This window comes from Ostrinia nubilalis, chromosome 30, assembly GCF_963855985.1.
Source record: "Ostrinia nubilalis chromosome 30, ilOstNubi1.1, whole genome shotgun sequence".
Classification (NCBI taxonomy): Eukaryota; Metazoa; Arthropoda; class Insecta; order Lepidoptera; family Crambidae; genus Ostrinia; species Ostrinia nubilalis.
In genome coordinates, this window is record NC_087117.1 from 3,447,931 (window position 1) to 3,466,884 (window position 18,954).

General features: G+C 43.4%; 1 protein-coding gene across 1 annotated transcript; it reads right to left on the minus strand.

Moving 5' to 3' along the window:
* Positions 1 to 919: 919 nt before the first annotated feature.
* On the minus strand, positions 920 to 18,848 carry LOC135086234 (eukaryotic peptide chain release factor subunit 1). The gene is made up of 9 exons (XM_063981061.1): positions 18,395 to 18,848; positions 16,260 to 16,435; positions 12,763 to 13,001; positions 11,665 to 11,895; positions 8,683 to 8,838; positions 7,605 to 7,705; positions 5,862 to 5,955; positions 4,580 to 4,727; positions 920 to 1,113 (listed from the first exon to the last, which is right to left on the minus strand). The coding sequence occupies exons 1-9, from the start codon at positions 18,475 to 18,477 to the stop codon at positions 1,034 to 1,036; spliced, it is 1,308 nt and encodes a 435-aa protein (XP_063837131.1). The 5' UTR covers positions 18,478 to 18,848; the 3' UTR covers positions 920 to 1,033.
* Positions 18,849 to 18,954: the final 106 nt, after the last annotated feature.

Below are 18,954 nucleotides of genomic sequence, written 5' to 3' on the forward strand. Positions count from 1 at the left end.
GTGGTTTGAAGTATTTAATAAAAATATTTTTTTGTTCGTCCGTTTCAACCAAAGGTTTTCCACAACGAGCAGTCCTGCGCTGCCTGCATCCAGGTGCTTCCCGCGACCTTTATTATATCGTCAGTCCACTGAGTAGGAATGCTTGCTTACAATACATTTGCTTAATTTTTCTTTTGTACTACACTTGTTATTTACCATGGATATTTATTATCCCAGATCTTTTAAATTCAAAATGCTTTTATAAAACTTCGACAATCGTGCGTCTTTTTGATCAAAAGTAGTCATTATTGACTTATAATGTTATTTATAAGCTCATGTAATATCTCCCCAAATTTTTATTTAGTCCATTCATTCGTTTCACAGTGACTTTTTAAAAGTGAACTATCCTTGCCATGGACAACCAAACTATAATTCTTTTCATTAAATAAATTGACGCTTGAAGGCGGAATAAATTGGTAATCTAATGTAATTACGCTCTTTAATTTGAATCTGTGTCTTCCCACGACCGTGACTCGTGCAACCGAGTGGAAACATCGGTAGGGTAAATATCTGTTTACCTTTCTTTACAAAAGTATTTTGTTGCCAAATCCCGTAACAGTGATAATTTAACGTGGCATTATTTTAATCTAATAAATAGAGGAGAAAATTCGAGCGAGAAGTTTGGTTGTCGCCGTTAGATCTACCACTCGCTAGTGGCGCCTACTCGTAAGCGCAGTTAGGAACATTAAAATCATTTTTTTTATGCATAACAAGGCAGTTATTTGACCACAATCGCACCTGACGTTAAGTGGGATGCAGTCTAGGATGATTCATATCTGTCCTGTAAGTGCCTATTCACTCTCGCCATCTAAAGGCCCGGATTATAGTCTTCGGGAAAGACAGCAAGACCTTTTTAAACCACGTGACAAACGCAAACGACATCTGTCAACGAAACCTAGCAAGCTGTTCTTAGGACTAGAATAATTAATAATATTAGGACTCTAAAATTCTCGTTTCGTTTGGTTTTCTATTTTTTTGTTATTTTTTGATTTTTTTAATAGTCATCGAGGTCTACGTCGTCCAAGGGCTCGTCGAGCTGGAGCGATTGGAAATCCACTTTGTATCGTAGTATGCCTGTATGTGAAAAGTTTTACCGTTTTGGGTACATCCGTTGGCGTCCAAGCAGCGTGAAGAAGAAACAGTACACATTAGTAGGGAAATAGCTTTGGATATTTGTCTTTAAGTGTGAAATTGCCGTTTTGTATGAAGAGTTTATTAAAAAAAACTTAGAAAAGATTTATTTTAGAGTTAGTTAAACGTCAACTGATTTTTTGGATGTAAATAGAATTGAATTATTTAAAAAAGAAAAACGGCAATTTCATAGTTAAAGAAACGCATACATTTGTGTATGTTATGGATATACTTCAGGCAAATAGTATTTTTCGTCAAGGCACAGTTTTAAGTTAATTTTATGAGGGTATTTATGATTTTTTTTAGTCATCCATGTATGGATAATATTTATTTGGTACTAGATTTTTGGTTATCTGTATAATCCATAATATACAAAGAAAAAGCATAATTTAGGGATGTTAAAGTAAATAAATAAAATATAAATATTCATTAACCATACCACCAGCTGACCTTTTCAGTCAGAACGAAACTATACTCCCCCGGGGTCAGAACAAAACACAACTAGCCCGGAGTCAGAACGAATCCCAATTCCCCTGGGTCAGAACAAAATCCAACTACCCGGTGTCAGAACGAAATCCGCCTCCCTGGGTCAGAACGAAACCCAGTTCTTGTCGGTGATGATCTCCAGCGTGGCGCCGAACGACTTGTAGTTGTTGGCCAGCCACTCCAGCAGCGGCTGGCATTCCACCAGCTTGGGGACTGCCTAAAAACCTCTGGGCTAAAATGCTACCCTACAGGCGACAATGAACCCTCCCTAGGGAAAAATGACCGCCTCTTGAGCTAAAATGAACCCTCCCTTGGGTCAGAATGAATCCCAACCGCCCGTGGTCAGAACGAAACCCAACTACCCGGGGTCAGAACGAAACCAGACTCCCTGGGTCAGAACGAAACTTCCGGGGTCAGAACGAAACCAGACTCCTTGGGTCAGAAAGAAACTCAGCTCCTCGGATCAGAACGAAACTAGCTCCTCGGGTCAGAACAAAACCCATCTCCCCGGGTCAGAACGAAGCCTAATTTCTCTGGGTCAGAACAGAACCAAACTCCCCGCGTCAGAACGAAACTCCCGGGGTCAGAACGAAACCCAATTCCCCTGGGTCAGAATGAAACCTAGCTACCTAGGGTCAGAACGAAACCTAAAACCCAATTGTACCGGGCAAAAATCTCGGCCTATGAGCAAGTAACGAAATCTACGCGTAAGTATAATACTAGATACTGACCGCCAATGCCACCGAAGCCGCGCACGAACTGGCTGCCCTCCTGGCTCTTGTCGGTGATGATCTCCAGCGTGGCGCCGAACGACTTGTAGTTGTTGGCCAGCCACTCCAGCAGCGGCTGGCATTCCACCAGCTTGGGGACTGCCTAAAAACCTCTGGGCTAAAATGCTACCCTACAGGCGACAATGATTCTTCCCTAGGTCAAATGACCCCTTTACGAGCCAAAATGAACCCCTCCCTCGGGTCAGAACGAAACCTAATTCCTCTGGGTCAGAACGAAACCTAAATCTCCTGGGTCAGAACGAAACCCGCCTCTCTGGGGCAGAACAAAACTCAACTAGCCGGGGTCGGAACGAAACTCAGCTCCTCGGGTCAGAACGAAACCAAACTCCCCGGGTCAGAACGAAACTCCCGGCGTCAGAACAAAACCCAAATTCCGGGGTCAGAACGAAACCCATCTCGCCCGGGTCAGAACGAAACTCCCGGGGTCAGAACGAAACCCAAATCCCCAGGGTCAGAACGAAACCCAGGATAACTGGATCAGAATCTCGGCGTAGCTATGAGCTAATAACTAAGTATACGCGTCAGTATACATCTAATATACATAAATATACATCAAATATACTAGATACTGACCGCCAATGCCACCGAAGCCGCGCACGAACTGGCTGCCCTCCTGGCTCTTGTCGGTGATGATCTCCAGCGTGGCGCCGAACGACTTGTAGTTGTTGGCCAGCCACTCCAGCAGCGGCTGGCATTCCACCAGCTTGGGGACTGCCTAAAAACCTCTGGGCTAAAATGCTACCCTACAGTCGACAATGATTCTTCCCTAGGGCAAAATGACCCCCTCCTGAGCCAAAATGAACTCTTTCGGGTCAGAATGAATGCCAACTTCTCGGGGTCAGAACAAACCTCAAATCTCGGGGTCAGAACGAAACCCAGTTCCCCAGGGTCAGAACGAAACCCAACTACCCGGGGTCAGAACGAAACCCAAATCCCTAGGTCAGAACGAAATCCAATTACTCCGGGTCAGAACGAATCCCGACTCCCTAAGTCAGAACGAATCCAACTCCCCTGGGTCAGAACAGAACCAAACTCCCCGCGTCAGAACGAAACTCCCGGGGTCAGAACGAATCCCAACTCCCCGGGGTCAGAACGACACCCAAATCCCCTGGGTCAGAACAAAACCCGCCTCCCTGGGTCAGAACGAAATCCAATTACTCCGGGTCAGAACGAAACCCAACTGCCCGGGTCAGAACGAAACTCAACTAGCCGGGGTGAGAACGAAACCTAACTCGCCCGGTTCAGAACAGTACCCAACTGCCCCAAGTAAAATCCTTGAAGCACCTATCTATCGGCCAACTAAAAATCGGTGGGCTACGCCTAGGCTAAGTAAATATACGTCTGGTACTGACCGCCAATGCCACCGAAGCCGCGCACGAACTGGCTGCCCTCCTGGCTCTTGTCGGTGATGATCTCCAGCGTGGCGCCGAACGACTTGTAGTTGTTGGCCAGCCACTCCAGCAGCGGCTGGCATTCCACCAGCTTGGGACTGCCTAAAAACCTTCTCTGGGCTAAAATGCTACCCTACAGGCGACAATGATTCTTCCTAGGGCAAAATGACCCCCTCCTGACCCAAAATGAACTCCTCTTTCGGGTCAGAACGAAACCTAAGTACCCCGAGTCAGAACAAAACCCGAACCCCTAGGGTCAGAACGAAATCCAATTACCCGGTGTCAGAACGAAACAGCACCTTGGGTCAGAACGAAACCCGTCTCCCTGGGTCAGAACGAAACTCAACTAGCCGGGGTCAGAACGGAACCTAATTACCTCGGGTCAGAACGAAACACAATTCCTCTGGGTCAGAACGAAACCCGTCTCCCTGGGTCAGAACGAAACTCAACTAGCCGGGGTCAGAACGGAACCTAATTACCTCGGGTCAGAACGAAACACAATTCCTCTGGGTCAGAACGAAACCTAATTCTTCTGGGTCAGAACGAAATCCAACTACCCGGTGTCAGAACGAAATCCGCCTCCCTGGGTCAGAACGAAACCCAATTCCCCTGGGTCAGAACGAAACCTAACTACCTCGGGTCAGAACGAAACCCAACTGCCCCGGGCAAGAATCTAGGAGCGCCTATGAGCTAATAACTAAATATATGCTACTTATTTAGTATTACAAAGCTAATACTGACCGCCAATGCCACCGAAGCCGCGCACGAACTGGCTGCCCTCCTGGCTCTTGTCGGTGATGATCTCCAGCGTGGCGCCGAACGACTTGTAGTTGTTGGCCAGCCACTCCAGCAGCGGCTGGCATTCCACCAGCTCCAACTCCACGCCGCTCTGGGAGAAACGTATAAAGTTGTAGTATTGTGTGACTAAATAAGGATATTGGATGCGCCAATATGGATTTAACTTATCTGTGGCCCTTTTAACATTAAAAAAAAGTCACCAAAAGTCTCGTAAATTCCTTAAAATTGTGTTTAAGGGTCCGTGACGTGAACATAAAAGGTTAATACCCACAGTGGAAAAAGAAGTGACACAGCAGGAATTTTGTTTTCAAAGGGGTCACTTAATAATTAGAGATTGATGGTAAAAACGGGCATAAAGAAACGCTGTCCTAGACGATCAGAAGCGTTCACCAATTGGTGCAACTGTTTTAGCCACTAGCTAGGTGACTTTACTGTACAGTGAACGCTAAAACGATAGCTATCATTGAATGACAATATTCTGCTACTCAAAATCTTATAGTTAAGTATTTTTAAAGAAGATATGTATTTGAATTTTATTGGCGTCAACTAACCAATGAGGGTATTGTTTTCATTAACAGTTGGCACCACTTACGAATGACATGACCCTACTTTACAGTGGCGCCATAATGGTGAGTGCAAATGCGAGTCCTTCTACCGCTTCAGGACTCACCAGTTAGCCCCACTGTCTACTCCACTAGTAAGTGACAGTGATATAATGGCTCTGAAGTGTTCTAGACCTGGCGCGAGGCGTAAGTTTACGTTTTCTACCCTGGTTTGCAAGACTAATTACAGATGTAACAATGATGACAACAGTTTTCTTATAAGAGCTAGTAATAAGTAAGTTGGCGCAGTTTCGTCGCCAATTGAAGGGTTTAAAGCTTTCTTCGCTTTCGCTTTTTTTATTTTATTAAAGATTTTTTTTTTCAGTCCACTTAAGAATGTAACGTTTTGTTGTGCATTTTTTGTGATTTTAAGTTGCTCGCACTCTGCATAACTTTCGATTAACTTGTAAAGTTTATCTGTGGAAACTGATTAGGCTACTGTACTGTTTTTATTTTTAAGTTCACATGTATCAATTTATGCTGTTTGTTTCCTTAATAAAGAAAAAAAAAAAAAAAAAAAAAAACTACAGTGGTGCCAACTAGTGAGCGCTAAACCACGGTAATACCTAAACGATAGCCCTCATTGTGTGCTTTATGCAGTAAGTAATAAAGTCCATTATTACCTCTTTGTCGGTGAAGTGTGACTTGTCTTTCTCCTGCTCGGGGGTGAGATGCAGGATGGTCTCCTGGTTGGTGGCGTGCGACTTTAGTACGTATCTGAAAAGTGTACAATAATAGACCTTATTGAGGGAAAATAAAGCCTACAAGCGCTTAACAAATGGTGATGTCGAGTTAAACACACTATGTTATTAAAAAAAGTGCATTTTATTGGCTCTGTGCACGATTACAGCGCCAACTAGCGTCCACAACTTTGTGGGCTCTGTCACATTGACATTTATGTCGTATATTTGTGAATAAAATATCGAAATGAAAAAATAACAAATATTTCCGACTAATAAATTGTTGTGATACCACTATTTGGGTGGAAAAAAGGTTTTGAAATCATTTTGGTCATTCAAATCAAATCCAAATAGTGTGTTTAATTTTGATTGTGTCAGGGTTTGTTTACTTCATTTATAGTTGTAGTTTTACAGTAAAACAAAAAGAAAAAGCTACTTTAACGGTTTCATTATATAACAGTAAATATATTTAAATGTTCCTGTATCGCTAGTAATAAATTAAATATCGTTTTCAGATCGAAATGAGCATTGTTTTGAAGACCGGGTTTGTGAGTGTTACTATATCAAATTCCAACCACAAACCGTATTTAAAGAAAAGTCGTTGGTATTGGCTGGACAAGTCCGAGACGTAGAAGAATTAAGAACAAAACAAGGGCAGAGTTCAATAATTCACGCTCTCATCATAAGGCAAACATCTGTGCACAACAACTACTGTGACTCATTTTTGTACTACCACGTTGTATAGTCTAGTTATTTCCAAATTGTAAACGGCTATTAAACCAGCCCTATCGAAATACAGTCCACTCTTTTATTTAAGTTCCCAGTAGGACCCTTTTCATGCGATTAATTAATGATATCAAAATGTGTTATGTAGAATCGCTTTGCCATTGACAGATACATCTGATGACAGAGCTTACATTATTTCTACTTTTGACCACCATGAGCGCTGCGATAGATTATGTTACCCCCACCTAGTACTTCGCACCCAGCGAATAACCTCACAAAAATAGATCGTAACTGAATTTCTGTCTGGAAGTCAGTATTGACAGTTAAAAAGGGCCCGAAATAAGTTTTTCCATACTACATGTTTATGAAGTACGGAGCAACATTTGTCGCTCCTGTAAAATTGATAAAAATCAGTTACGTCTTTTCGTGATTAGACCCGCGATATGTGTGTTCTCACCATAAAGTTAATATTCCTTTGGAATAGAGCAACAACCACGAACTGTCAAACAAAACCAATTTCGGATGACACTGGATATTATTTGTGTGTCAGTGTCAGCATTATTTCTCTGTTTTGTACAATAAATCAATCACTAAACCAGTCAGCACGTTTCTGATGCACTATTTCTCATAAATATCCAAGATTTCACTCACGTAAAATGTGAGTGTCTCAAACTTTAAATTTTCAGCATGGCACTAAGTGCCTCTGAACTGTCAAATAGTTGCAAAAAACGGTTCTGTTTGACGTGACGGCGACGGCATCACGCATCTCTTTTTATCACACAGTGTTGCTTATAGTGACATCTCGCTCGCTCAGTTCTTTGTTACTCTATTCCGCTAGGTATATTAACTTTATGGTTCACACGACAGTCCACTTTTGCGGAATGCAAAACTAGATTGGAACGGGAACTCTTTTGCAAATAGCATTTATATTATAACAGTTATATAAGGTTGAGTCCTTACCTCTGAATATCGAGGTTCTCCCAGCAGATGAGCGTCTCGACGGCGCCCAGTTCCAACGCTCGCAGTGTATCGTCGACTCCGAAGCAGTACTTGCCCGTATCCTGGAGACAAAACATTTATTATATTAACAACAGTTAATAGGATCGACAATAAAGCTGGTTTTAGTGTCACGCGGACTGTCAGCGCGGATCGCTCCGCACAGCCGATTTGTATGAACTGCTAGGGAGCGAGCGGTTCCTCCGGACCGCATTACTCTAAGGCTGGTTTTAGTGTCACGCGGACCGTCCGGTGCGGACCCGCTCCGCACGGCCAATCTGTACGGTCCGGAGGAACCGCTCCGCTCCCTAGCAGTTCATATAGATCGGCTGTGCGGAGCGATCCGCACTGACAGTCCGCGTGACACTAAAACCAGCCTAAAACGCTCCCTAGAAGTTCACACAGATCGGCCGTGCGGAGCGGGTTCGCATCGGACGGCCCGCGTGACACTAAAACCAGCCTAAAGGGCCTTATTGCGACTGATATACGGTTGAAATTAGCACACACCTGTGAAATATCATTAAAGTATCTGCCAATGAGCTTTATCTCTTCTTTCGACCGAGTACAGTCATTCACCTACTAGCAGTCGAAAAGCCACTTTACGTAGCCGGAATAGAGTTGAAACTGCACTGACCTGTGAAGTATCATCTAAGCCACGCCCACCAGATTTGATCTTGGCTTGCAAACAGTCTAAAACCTACTTTATGTACCAGGAATATGGATGAAATTGCACTAAACTAGGAAATCTCTTCGAAGCCACGCCCACCAGTTTGATCTTGGCTTGCAAACAGTCTAAAAACCACCTTATACAGTGGGAATAGAGGTGAAATTGCACTGACCTGGGAAATCTCATCGAAGCCACGCCCACTAGTTTGTTGATCTTGCAAACAGTCTAAAAGTCACCTTATGCTGCAGAAATAGAGTTCAAACTGCACTAACCTGGGAAATGTCATTTAAGCCACGCCACGTCCACCAGTTTCAAGGTCTTGGATATTCGAAAACCTACTTTACTTAGTAGTAATAAGTTTCAAATCGCACTGACCTGTGAGATCTCATCGAAGTATCTGCCGATGAGTTTCTTCTCCTGTATAAACTTGACGTTCTGCAGCGACTCGGCCGCGAGCTCGATGGCTTGGTTGAAGCCGTTCTCGCCTCCGTAGGATACGTCCACCAGCTTGATGATCTTGGCTTGCAACCTCTGGAAAAAAATAATGATGTGTAAATGCCAGTTTTTTGTTTTGACCGAAAGAGATGGAGGACTGTTGTGGACGCCCTCTGCGGCTCTGCCCCATCTAGGGGACATAGGACCTTAAGTCAAGTAAGTCAAATGCCAGTTTTTCCTGGTCCCTTTTTAGTACCCCCAGATTGTGAATAGAGATACCGCGACGATCTAGTTCCCAGGCAAAACATAGGATCATAGCCATAGACAAAGTGATAACATCATTTGCCATGACATTTGGCAGAGACAAAATGACAGTCGGCTATAAGCAATAGACAAAGTGACATTTGGCTGTCAATCTCGTCTTTGACACAAATTTTGTCGCTGCATTCTCTCGTCCCGTCACTATAGGGCGTCTCACTCACCGGATCAAACATATCGGACTGCGACAGCTCGGTCTTGAAGTCGGCCGAGCCAGCCAGGATCAGTCCAGCCACATTGGGCCGGTCGGCGCTGATGAACAGCTGCGTGGCCACCTCGGCGACCTTCCGCACGTAGTTGTGACGCTTGGTGTGCGCACAGGTGGCGAGAGAGAGAGGGGGAGGGAGAGAGAGAGAGAGGGGGAGGGAGAGAGAGAAGAAGAGCGAGAAGCAGAGAGAGAGAGGGAAAGAAACAACTGACAATCGTATAAAGAGAGACACTAGGCAGCAGCGCGAGCGCTATAAGCATGACCAGGACACTTGGCCAAAATTGACTTAGGGGTCATAACCATAGACTAAGTGACACTTGGCCAGAAGTGACATAAGGATCATAGACTAAGTGCCTTCTGAGTACAATCTACAGACAGTGATATTTGGCTACGAACAGTAGACAGACTAGACAAAATGACAGTTGGCTAAGAGCAATAAACAAGTGACAGTCATTGACGTGAGTTATTAGTCGCTGCATTCCTTCCTCGCGCTTCGAAATGACGTCACCACGTCGCTATAAGGGATCTCAGACCTCTTCCACTCACCGGATCAAACATATCGGACTGCGACAGCTCGGTCTTGAAGTCGGCCGAACCAGCCAGGATCAGTCCAGCCACATTGGGCCGGTCGGCGCTGATGACAGCTGCGTGGCCACCTCAGCCACCTTTCGCACGTAGTTGTGACGCTTCTTGTGAGTACAGGTCGCGAGAGAGGAGGAGGAGGAGAGGAGGAGAGAGAGAGGAAGAGAGAGACGGAGGGAGGGCGAGTAACAACTGACAATCGCTTAAAGATACACTACACAGAAGTGCGAGCGCTATAAGCATGCCCACAAAACTTGGCCAAAAGTGATATAAAGGTCGTAGCCATAGACAAAGTGACACTTGACCAAAAATGATGTTAGACAAAGTGAAATTATGGGTCATAGACTAAGTGACATTTAGCTACAGACCATAGACAAGTGACAGTTTGCTAAGGAGCAATAGACAAAGTGACATTTGGCTGTCAATCTTGTCTTTGACACAAGTTTTGTCGCTGCATTCCCTCGTCCCGTCGCTATAGGGCGTCTCACTCACCGGATCAAACATATCGGACTGCGACAGCTCGGTCTTGAAGTCGGCCGAGCCAGCCAGGATCAGTCCAGCCACATTGGGCCGGTCGGCGCTGATGAACAGCTGCGTGGCTACCTCAGCCACCTTCCGCACGTAGTTGTGACGCTTATTGTACGTACAGATAGCGAGAGAGAGCGAGAGAGAGAGAGAGAGAGAGAGAGAGAGAGAGAGAGGAAGGGAGAGAGGGAGAGAAACAACTAAACAACTGACAGTCGCATACCGAGAGACACTATAGGTATAGTGCTAGCGCTATAAGCGCTACAAAGTGACATAAGGGTCATAGCTAAAGACAAAGTGACTCTTGGCCAAAAGTGACATATTATGGGTCATGTCATAGCCATGGACAAAGTGACATTGGGCCAAGCCAAGTGTCATTTGGGTCATAGACTAAGTGACATATGGGTCACAGACAAAGTGACATATTGGTCATTGACAAAGTGACATATTGGTCATAGATCAAGTGACATTTGGCTACAAACCGGAAACAAAATGACAGTTGGCTACGAACAGTAGACAAAGTGACATTAGGTTAATGTCAAACTTGAAATTGATACGACAATTTTTGACGCCGTTTCCTTCGTCGCACCTAAAATTGACGTCGCTATAAGGGATGTCAGAAGCTTCTTCCACTCACCGGATCAAACATATCGGACTGCGACAGCTCGGTCTTGAAGTCGGCCGAACCAGCCAGGATCAGTCCAGCCACATTGGGCCGGTCGGCGCTGATGAACAGCTGCGTGGCCACCTCGGCGACCTTCCGCACGTAGTTGTGACGCTTGGTGTGCGTACAGGTGGCGAGAGAGAGAGAGAGAGAGAGAGAGAGGAAGGGAGAGAGGGAGACAACTGAAGATCGCATACCGAGAGACACTAGGCAGCAGCGCGAGCGCTATAAGCATGACCAGGACACTTGGCCAAAAGTGACTTAGGGGTCATAAACATAGACTAAGTGACACTTGGCCAAAAGTGACATAAGGATCATAGACTAAGTGACATATGGGTCATAGACTATATGACATTTGGGTCATAGACTAAGTGACATTTGGGTCATAGATGAAGTGACATCTGGCTCATAGATTAAGTGACATATTGGTCAGAGGCTAAGTGACATAAGCGTGATAGACTAAGCGACTATTGACTCCAGACCATATTCAAAATGACATTTGACTCCAGATCATAGACAAAGTGACATTTGGATGATTGACATTGACGTATTTTGTCGCTGCATTCCTTCGTCGCACCTAAAATTGACGTGGCTATAAGGCATCTCAAAGACCTCTTCTACTCACCGGATCAAACATATCGGACTGCGACAGCTCGGTCTTGAAGTCGGCCGAGCCAGCCAGGATTAGTCCAGCCACATTGGGCCGGTCGGCGCTGATGAACAGCTGAGTGGCCACTTCGGCGACCTTTCGCACGTAGTTGTGACGCTTCTCCATTCGGAGACGCGCGAAACGCAGTGCGGACTGACCACCACGGCCGTGCTTCTTCGGCAGATCTACGGTGAACTTGTGAAGGACCTGGAAAGAGGAATATGGAATAATAATAGCAACGTTTCCCCGCGAAGGGTAGAAAATGAACATTTAGGTTCCAGAGTAGCTTGACCCACTGGACACAAATGACACCTTGGATTTTAGAGCGAGACAACACAATATCCCTATCTTAAACTCTAAAATCCAAGGTGTCATCTCACACACACTTAATAGTGGGACAAGCATAGATCGAACACCTAAATACTCGATCGAACTACGTAAGTACGTACAGAAGGTTACTTTGCGAAGGTAGTCACAAAAATGTCTACTCAATGTCGTCAACTACATGGTGTAATTTAGCTTGTCTCGAGAGTTGAGCAATTTTTCGTTTAGATACGTCAGTGATCGGTACTGTGCCGATGCGATATGGCTGTCGGCTACAAGAAACTACTGTGTCGCCACCTAGCGCACTACACGCGTATTTTTACTCTTTACAACTTTTGTGAAGAATACTCGCTCGTAATACACGCTACGTACGTAGTAGTACGTAGAATGCATCTACAGTACTGAACAAATTAGTACGAAAAAAAATATCCCCAATTTTAAAGGATCTCACATAGGATTCTTGAATGTTTCAATGGCTCTCGGTGGGCCAAAAGTTATAAAAAATAGCGTAAAATAAACAGACAATATTGATAGCAATTAAGGTCATAGCACACTTATCTACCCGGAAAGGGATCAACACCGTATCGCCTTGCGTCGCGAGGCGAGACGTATACGTTAAGGTGCGAATAAGTGCGGGTTGCAGTACGGAGTTTCATACAAAGAATACTAACCGCCTCGAGTTGTTAAATTACGATCCGTTTCCGGGTTGACAAGTATGCTTCATTCTTTAAAATGGCATCAAAGACTCACCTCTCTGGTATTTCCCTGCAGCGTACCAAACAGTGCACCGTTACCATCCATGACGATGAATCCAAACTTGTTGTCATCGGCCAACAGTGCTGTCAGCGCTTCAGTGTGGAACTTGTTATCGCAGAGGTATAGTGAGGTGTTGATCGGCTTGAACGGTTCGAAGTCAATGTTGACCTTCTTTTCCTTGCCTTCTTCGGTCACGATGGTACCGCAGTAGATTACCAGGCCGTTTGGGGGAACTGTGAGAAAAAAAAAGAGATTGAGGTTAGAGGTCATAACCGATATAGAACAACTGAAGGCACAGCAATAGTTGAATGTTACAACAGTTACAACAAGGACATTTTGGATGTGTTAAAACGAGAGTGCGTGGACTTTACCTGCCTAGCTGGTTTATTCCACTTTGCTCACCTTTTCATGGGTCCACAGGTGATATAAGTCCACTTGATCAATGAAAAACGTATATTCACCTGGGTAAATTTATTCCTAGGTGAACAAAGGCGACCGCTTTAGTCGACTCAATTCACCTGGATGATATCAAATGGGTGACATGGTTCCAACGTGATATGAGGACACTATAAATATACGTTATTCCATCTAGGTGATATCACCCAGGTGAACAAAGTGGGATAAACCGCCTAGCTCGAACTTATTACATATCTTGTTTAATGAAGTATTTGTGTATTTGATTGAAAAAGGCTGAGTAAAGACAGTTTCCTTCGCCATTTCTTCTCAGCACCATCCCATATGTTGTACCGAAGTAGGGCAAGCTATTTAAGTACCCTGGAAAGGGCCTATGTAACTAAGGAATGAAGAAATAAGGTTTTTTTTTATCTTTGAACAATTTCAAACAGCGCCTAGATGGCGTCCCAAAGTAAGGTAAGGTAGTTATTGCTACTATTATGTATTCTGTGGTTATAGCTTACAAAGTACGTAGAAAATTTAAAAATCAGTTTCTGCTCAATATGACGTTATGCACTTTTGACAAAAGTATTTGACATTTTGCATGCAACGTTTAAGAGCCTGCCTACCTTTTGTGTCAACCGTGCCTGACGCAAAAGCTGTGCATGTAAAGAAGAAAAAAAATCACATTCAAATGTATTCGTATTCAAATGTATTGATTTATTTATTTTTATTTATCGTATTCGTATTGATCTAAAAGCGAAACATTTAATGTTGTATCGTTCATTTTTTCGTTTTATGCGTCAATATAAGTGTGTTTATCCATTACCTTCTAGGCATATTATATCCACTTTGGGGATATGTAATAGGTATGCTCGTTGGGACATTTATTTAATGTTAATACATAGTAATGTAGGTGGAAACGCACGGCACGGCGGCAGCGGCCAATTTGGTAGTGCCGTTTGATAGACGGGAACCCACTTCCTACCCTTCTCTGTATAAAATAACTATGGCATATACGAGGGTGGTCTGAAAAGTTTCCGACCTCAACGTGAAGATGGCAGCACACATCAATTAAAGTCAGGGAATGTAATTGTGCATCTTTTGACAGCAACACTTCAAAGTTTCAGCCATTTTTGAAGCGCGGTTTTTATTTGAAAGTCGTTTGAGTGAGTTGATGTGAGTATTTTTGTGAAAATTGAAAAAATCGAGTATCGAGCTGTCATAAAATATTGTTTTTGAAAGGGAATACCCCTACGCAAATCAAAGATGAGTTAGATTCTGTGTACCGGGACTCTTCACCGTCATTTACCACAGTAAAATTTTGGCCAGCCGAATTTAAACGTGGCCGTAAGAGCTTGGGAGATGATGAACGTTCGGGACGTCCAAAAACTGTAACTACTGACGATAACATCGCTAAAGTTCACCAAATGGTGTTAGACGACCGCCGAATTAAAGTGAGAGAGATAGCAGAGGCAATGAAAATGTCCAAAGAACGTGTTTGTCACATATTAAATCAAGATTTAGGCATGAGAAAGCTGTCCGCGCGTTGGGTGCCGCGTTTGCTAACGTCAGACCAACGACGTGTTCGAATGAACATTTCCAATGCTCTGTTGGCGCAGTTTAGGCGCAATAAATCCGAGTTTAGGCGCCGACTAATTACTGTAGATGAGACTATGTAGAAAAATAAAAATAAATTTTAAGAAAAAAAATCTTGTATCTATGTTAGGTCGGAAACTTTTCAGACCACCCTCGTAACATCAGGGAATTCATAGCAAATTGTCAATTTACACTAATGTTATAAATTAACGCTTACGTTTATGAGGATGGACGAATGTGTTTGTTACTCCTTCATGTAAAAACTAATGGATGGATTTTGATGGATGTTAACTCAAAAATGTCTAATATTAAGGGCCTATTCCAACGCTTGTTGAATTAGTCCCTGATAGCTTAATCTGTCAGAAAACTCAGAAATTGGTGAATAAGTACTAGGTGGACCGACGATCTGGTGAAGGTCGCGGGAGGTGCAGGACCGTTCGTTGTGGAAATCCTTGGGGCAGGCTTTGTCCAGCAGTGGACCGTGTACTGTGGACTTCCTATGGCTGAAACGAGGTGCTAAGTAAAATAAAAGTTTAATCATGCAGATTGTGTTTTAAATGGATACTAACTAAGCCAACGGTAGTGGAATATAACATTTGAGTTATGTGCGATGGTCAAGGTTGATCTTTATCACTAAGCGTCAACATTGTCAGAATATCAATCATCCATCTTGAAGTGTTATGCAAATGTTGTGACTACATTAAACAGAAAAGAAGCTATTCTAAAAGTATAATCACATTTTTTATACTACTAGCTTTTTATACACTGGCCCGTGGCACTTAGGCTCCTCGCCTATGGCGAATTTTTGTAGTGATGCTGACTGTCGCGTGTCTCGTAAATATCGCTACTAACGCGCATTAGTCGCATTTGCAACGCGCTACAGCATCGCGACCGTATCGATGCAAACGCGCGACCGTGTCGGACGACAACAGGGAGAGAACGGAGGAAGGGTAGCGCGGCAACTTTAGCGATCGCAGGTAATTTTATGCCAATACTGAATCGCGTTTGTATCGCAACAGTATCGCGTGGCGAGGGCACAAAGCTCGCGACCGCATTGCGACTGTAGCGATGCGATCGCGCGACAGAATCACTAAATAAAATCACCGTGCTGTGGGCGAGGACCCTAATGAGTATAGTTGTTGCAATAATTCACGAACGAACGCGAGAGAGCTTTACATGTGTGGTGGCTCGCTAGACTCGCTACTGTTCGTTTTTCAATAGTTTTGATAGACATTACACTATCGTTCTGTGCATGTACACGCACACACACAAGTAAAGCTTACTCGCCTTCGTGAGTTGCAAGAACTATAAGGGCTATATTTCACCGGGACACCATGGCGGCGCAACCAGTCGGACAAAACGGACACCAGGTGGGTAACTCTCTATAGAGCTGTATACATTTTGTTGGTAGCGGCGACTGGTTGCGCCGCCATGGTGTCCCGGTGAAATATAGCCCTAATGCAATGATATTAAAAACTAAACAATAAATCAAGTCCCACCTTTAGTGTACAACTTCAGTCGATGCTGCACAGAAGTGATGGCTCCGAGCACCGAGAGACGGTTGACTCTTGACTTGATGTTGGACGCTGTGCCGAACTCATCGGCCAACATCTTGGAGACCCGGGAGATCTGGTCCTTGGGCGGAATGATGAGCGATATCATGGATGTGCCGTTCCTGGAAACAATTATAATAGAAAATTAATTATCTGTTCTATGGTCAGCATATTAAGGTTCAGTTTACAAATTAGTCCTTTGTGCCCTGTAATTGGCCTATGAATATTGAAATTCAACCATCTTCTAACCTTTAACTATGATTGAAATTAAATTGACTTGAGAGCTTCAGTTTGAAATATGCACCTTATGTTATACTAGCTTTCTACCTGCGACTTCGCACACGTGGAATTTTGTCTGTCCCTGTTTCAAAAACCGGGATAAAAACTATCCTATGTCCTTTCCCAGGACTCAAACTATCTCTATGCTAAATGATTCAGTGGTTTAAGCGTGAAAGCAAGACAAGAGTTACTTTCGCATTTATAATATTAGTATAAATGTGTTGTGTGAATCATAACACATAAAAATATCTTTATGAAAGTTCATTCTTTTCATTCAAACATGATTCATTGTTCTACATCATTTTACGTATGATTCAAGCGATACATCAGTAATTTGACTTAAAAAACAGTTGTTGTTCACAAAGTTCGTTGTAGAGATTGCAGTATTGGGTCTAGCGCTTAACTCAGTACGTGCCTGGGGTATATGAGCGGCACGGGAGGGGTGACATTGACATATTATGACATGACCAGGCATACAAGGTCACTTGCCTCTCTAACTGACGTATCTGTTATTTTTTTCGAAACTGAGTTATCTACACCAGCGGTTCCCGAATGGTGGTCCGCGGAACCCTGGGGTTCCGTGGAAAGGCCGCAAGGGTTCCGCAAAAAATATTATCCCACGTTTCGTGACCGACGTTGTTCGCTCGCGCCGACTTGTTTACGCACAAGGGAGAGGCAGGGCGTGCGGGCGGAGTAGTACGGGGGTTCTGCTAGGAAAAGTATAATAAATTAGGGTTCATTGGCAAAAAAAAATTGGGAAACCCTGATCTACACCATCTTAATCAATTTTGCAAGACGAATCGATCTACCTAATCGCCTGAAAACTTTGCAAAATGTCAGTTACGTCAGTTAGAAAGGCAAGCGATGACAAATCTCAAGTATTGCTGACATTTTACTACGAAATTACACTCCGGTGCTGCTCCCGTACTGAGTTATGAACTAGACCTATGATTATGGCGAACCTGCATTATCAACAAAATTTAAACAGGTTCAAATAACACTCTGGGACATCAGACTACAGAAAATTACCATGATATTTTAATACCATGCTGTTTAGTTATTGTATTTGAGATAGCCAGAGTTGTTTACTTTGAAGTTAACTAATTTTATTGTTGTTATGGCTTTTATTGAACAATTATTTTCATGTGCCATTTTACTAATTATACTAGTTAGTGGATCAGCTGATTATTTGGTGAATAACTTTCTCTTCTAATGTCATAATATTTCACAATTTCTTTGCAATAATTAGATCAGATAGATATAAAAGTATTTTTTGGGTAAAATGATGACTGAAGCACCTGTAAAACATCTTAGCATCTTTGAAAGAGTTCATTGCACTTTTCAATGACTACATTTCATTTACTTTCAGATGCCCAAAAATGCCATGCTATGTGGGAAAGGGACAACAACAATCAAGGAAGCTACTCGAGCGCGCATTTTCAATTCACCTCGTCATATTTTGCGCAGTTTCACCTCTACAGAGTTTGAAACACAAAGCCAAGTAAAAGTTATTGATTTTCCTTGTTTGCAAAATATCGATTCAAGTTGGCGTGGCATAACCTACGCGCGCAAACTGAATTATAGCGAACTCCTTGACGGGTCTGCTGTGGCCTTCCAGATGATCGCTTCTACACAGGTTATGAGCGCATGCACCAGAATTCAACGCATGACAGCTGTATCAAGCCAAATTTGACGCAGCCTCGTTGGCATTGTGACTAAAACGTGTCTTGGGCTATTGGGAGCACAATCGATTTTTTCCACAAAACAACACGTCAATAAGTTAAAGAACGATAAAAACTCACCCTCTCGCCATTTCCAGGCTTTTGATGAGTTTCTTGATCTTCCAAATCTCGACATTGCGATCTGCTGACGACTCCTCAGACATTTTGCTTCGGTTTTATTTAACTAATTCACCACAAAACACTAAGAATATGTAAAATAAAGTCTTTATAACACACAAATAAACTTCTAAGTAAAGGAATATGGGGTAAGGGAGCCCGACTCGCGGATCAAACTGCTAAAAACCAGATCGAACCGGACGGACCGTACACCTCGAGACTATGTTCACACTTTCTAATTCACATTTACGTCTGCTATTGCTCGTACTTTTCTTCTGGTGCGGGGATTCTTTAATTTCTTCTTAATTCGGTTACCCCTAAGCATGTGGGATGCAAAAATCAGACATTACACGGATAAAAAGGTGACGTGACCAAACGATCGAACCACTCGTCGTCCGTCGGGGAGGGAAATGAAAGAAAAAAATTCGCATTTTTATGTTGCTAGAGGAGAAAACTCTTTACATACAACAAATACTTTTCGTATAAAAATAAATTAAATCGCCTAAAACAAAGAAAACGAATTA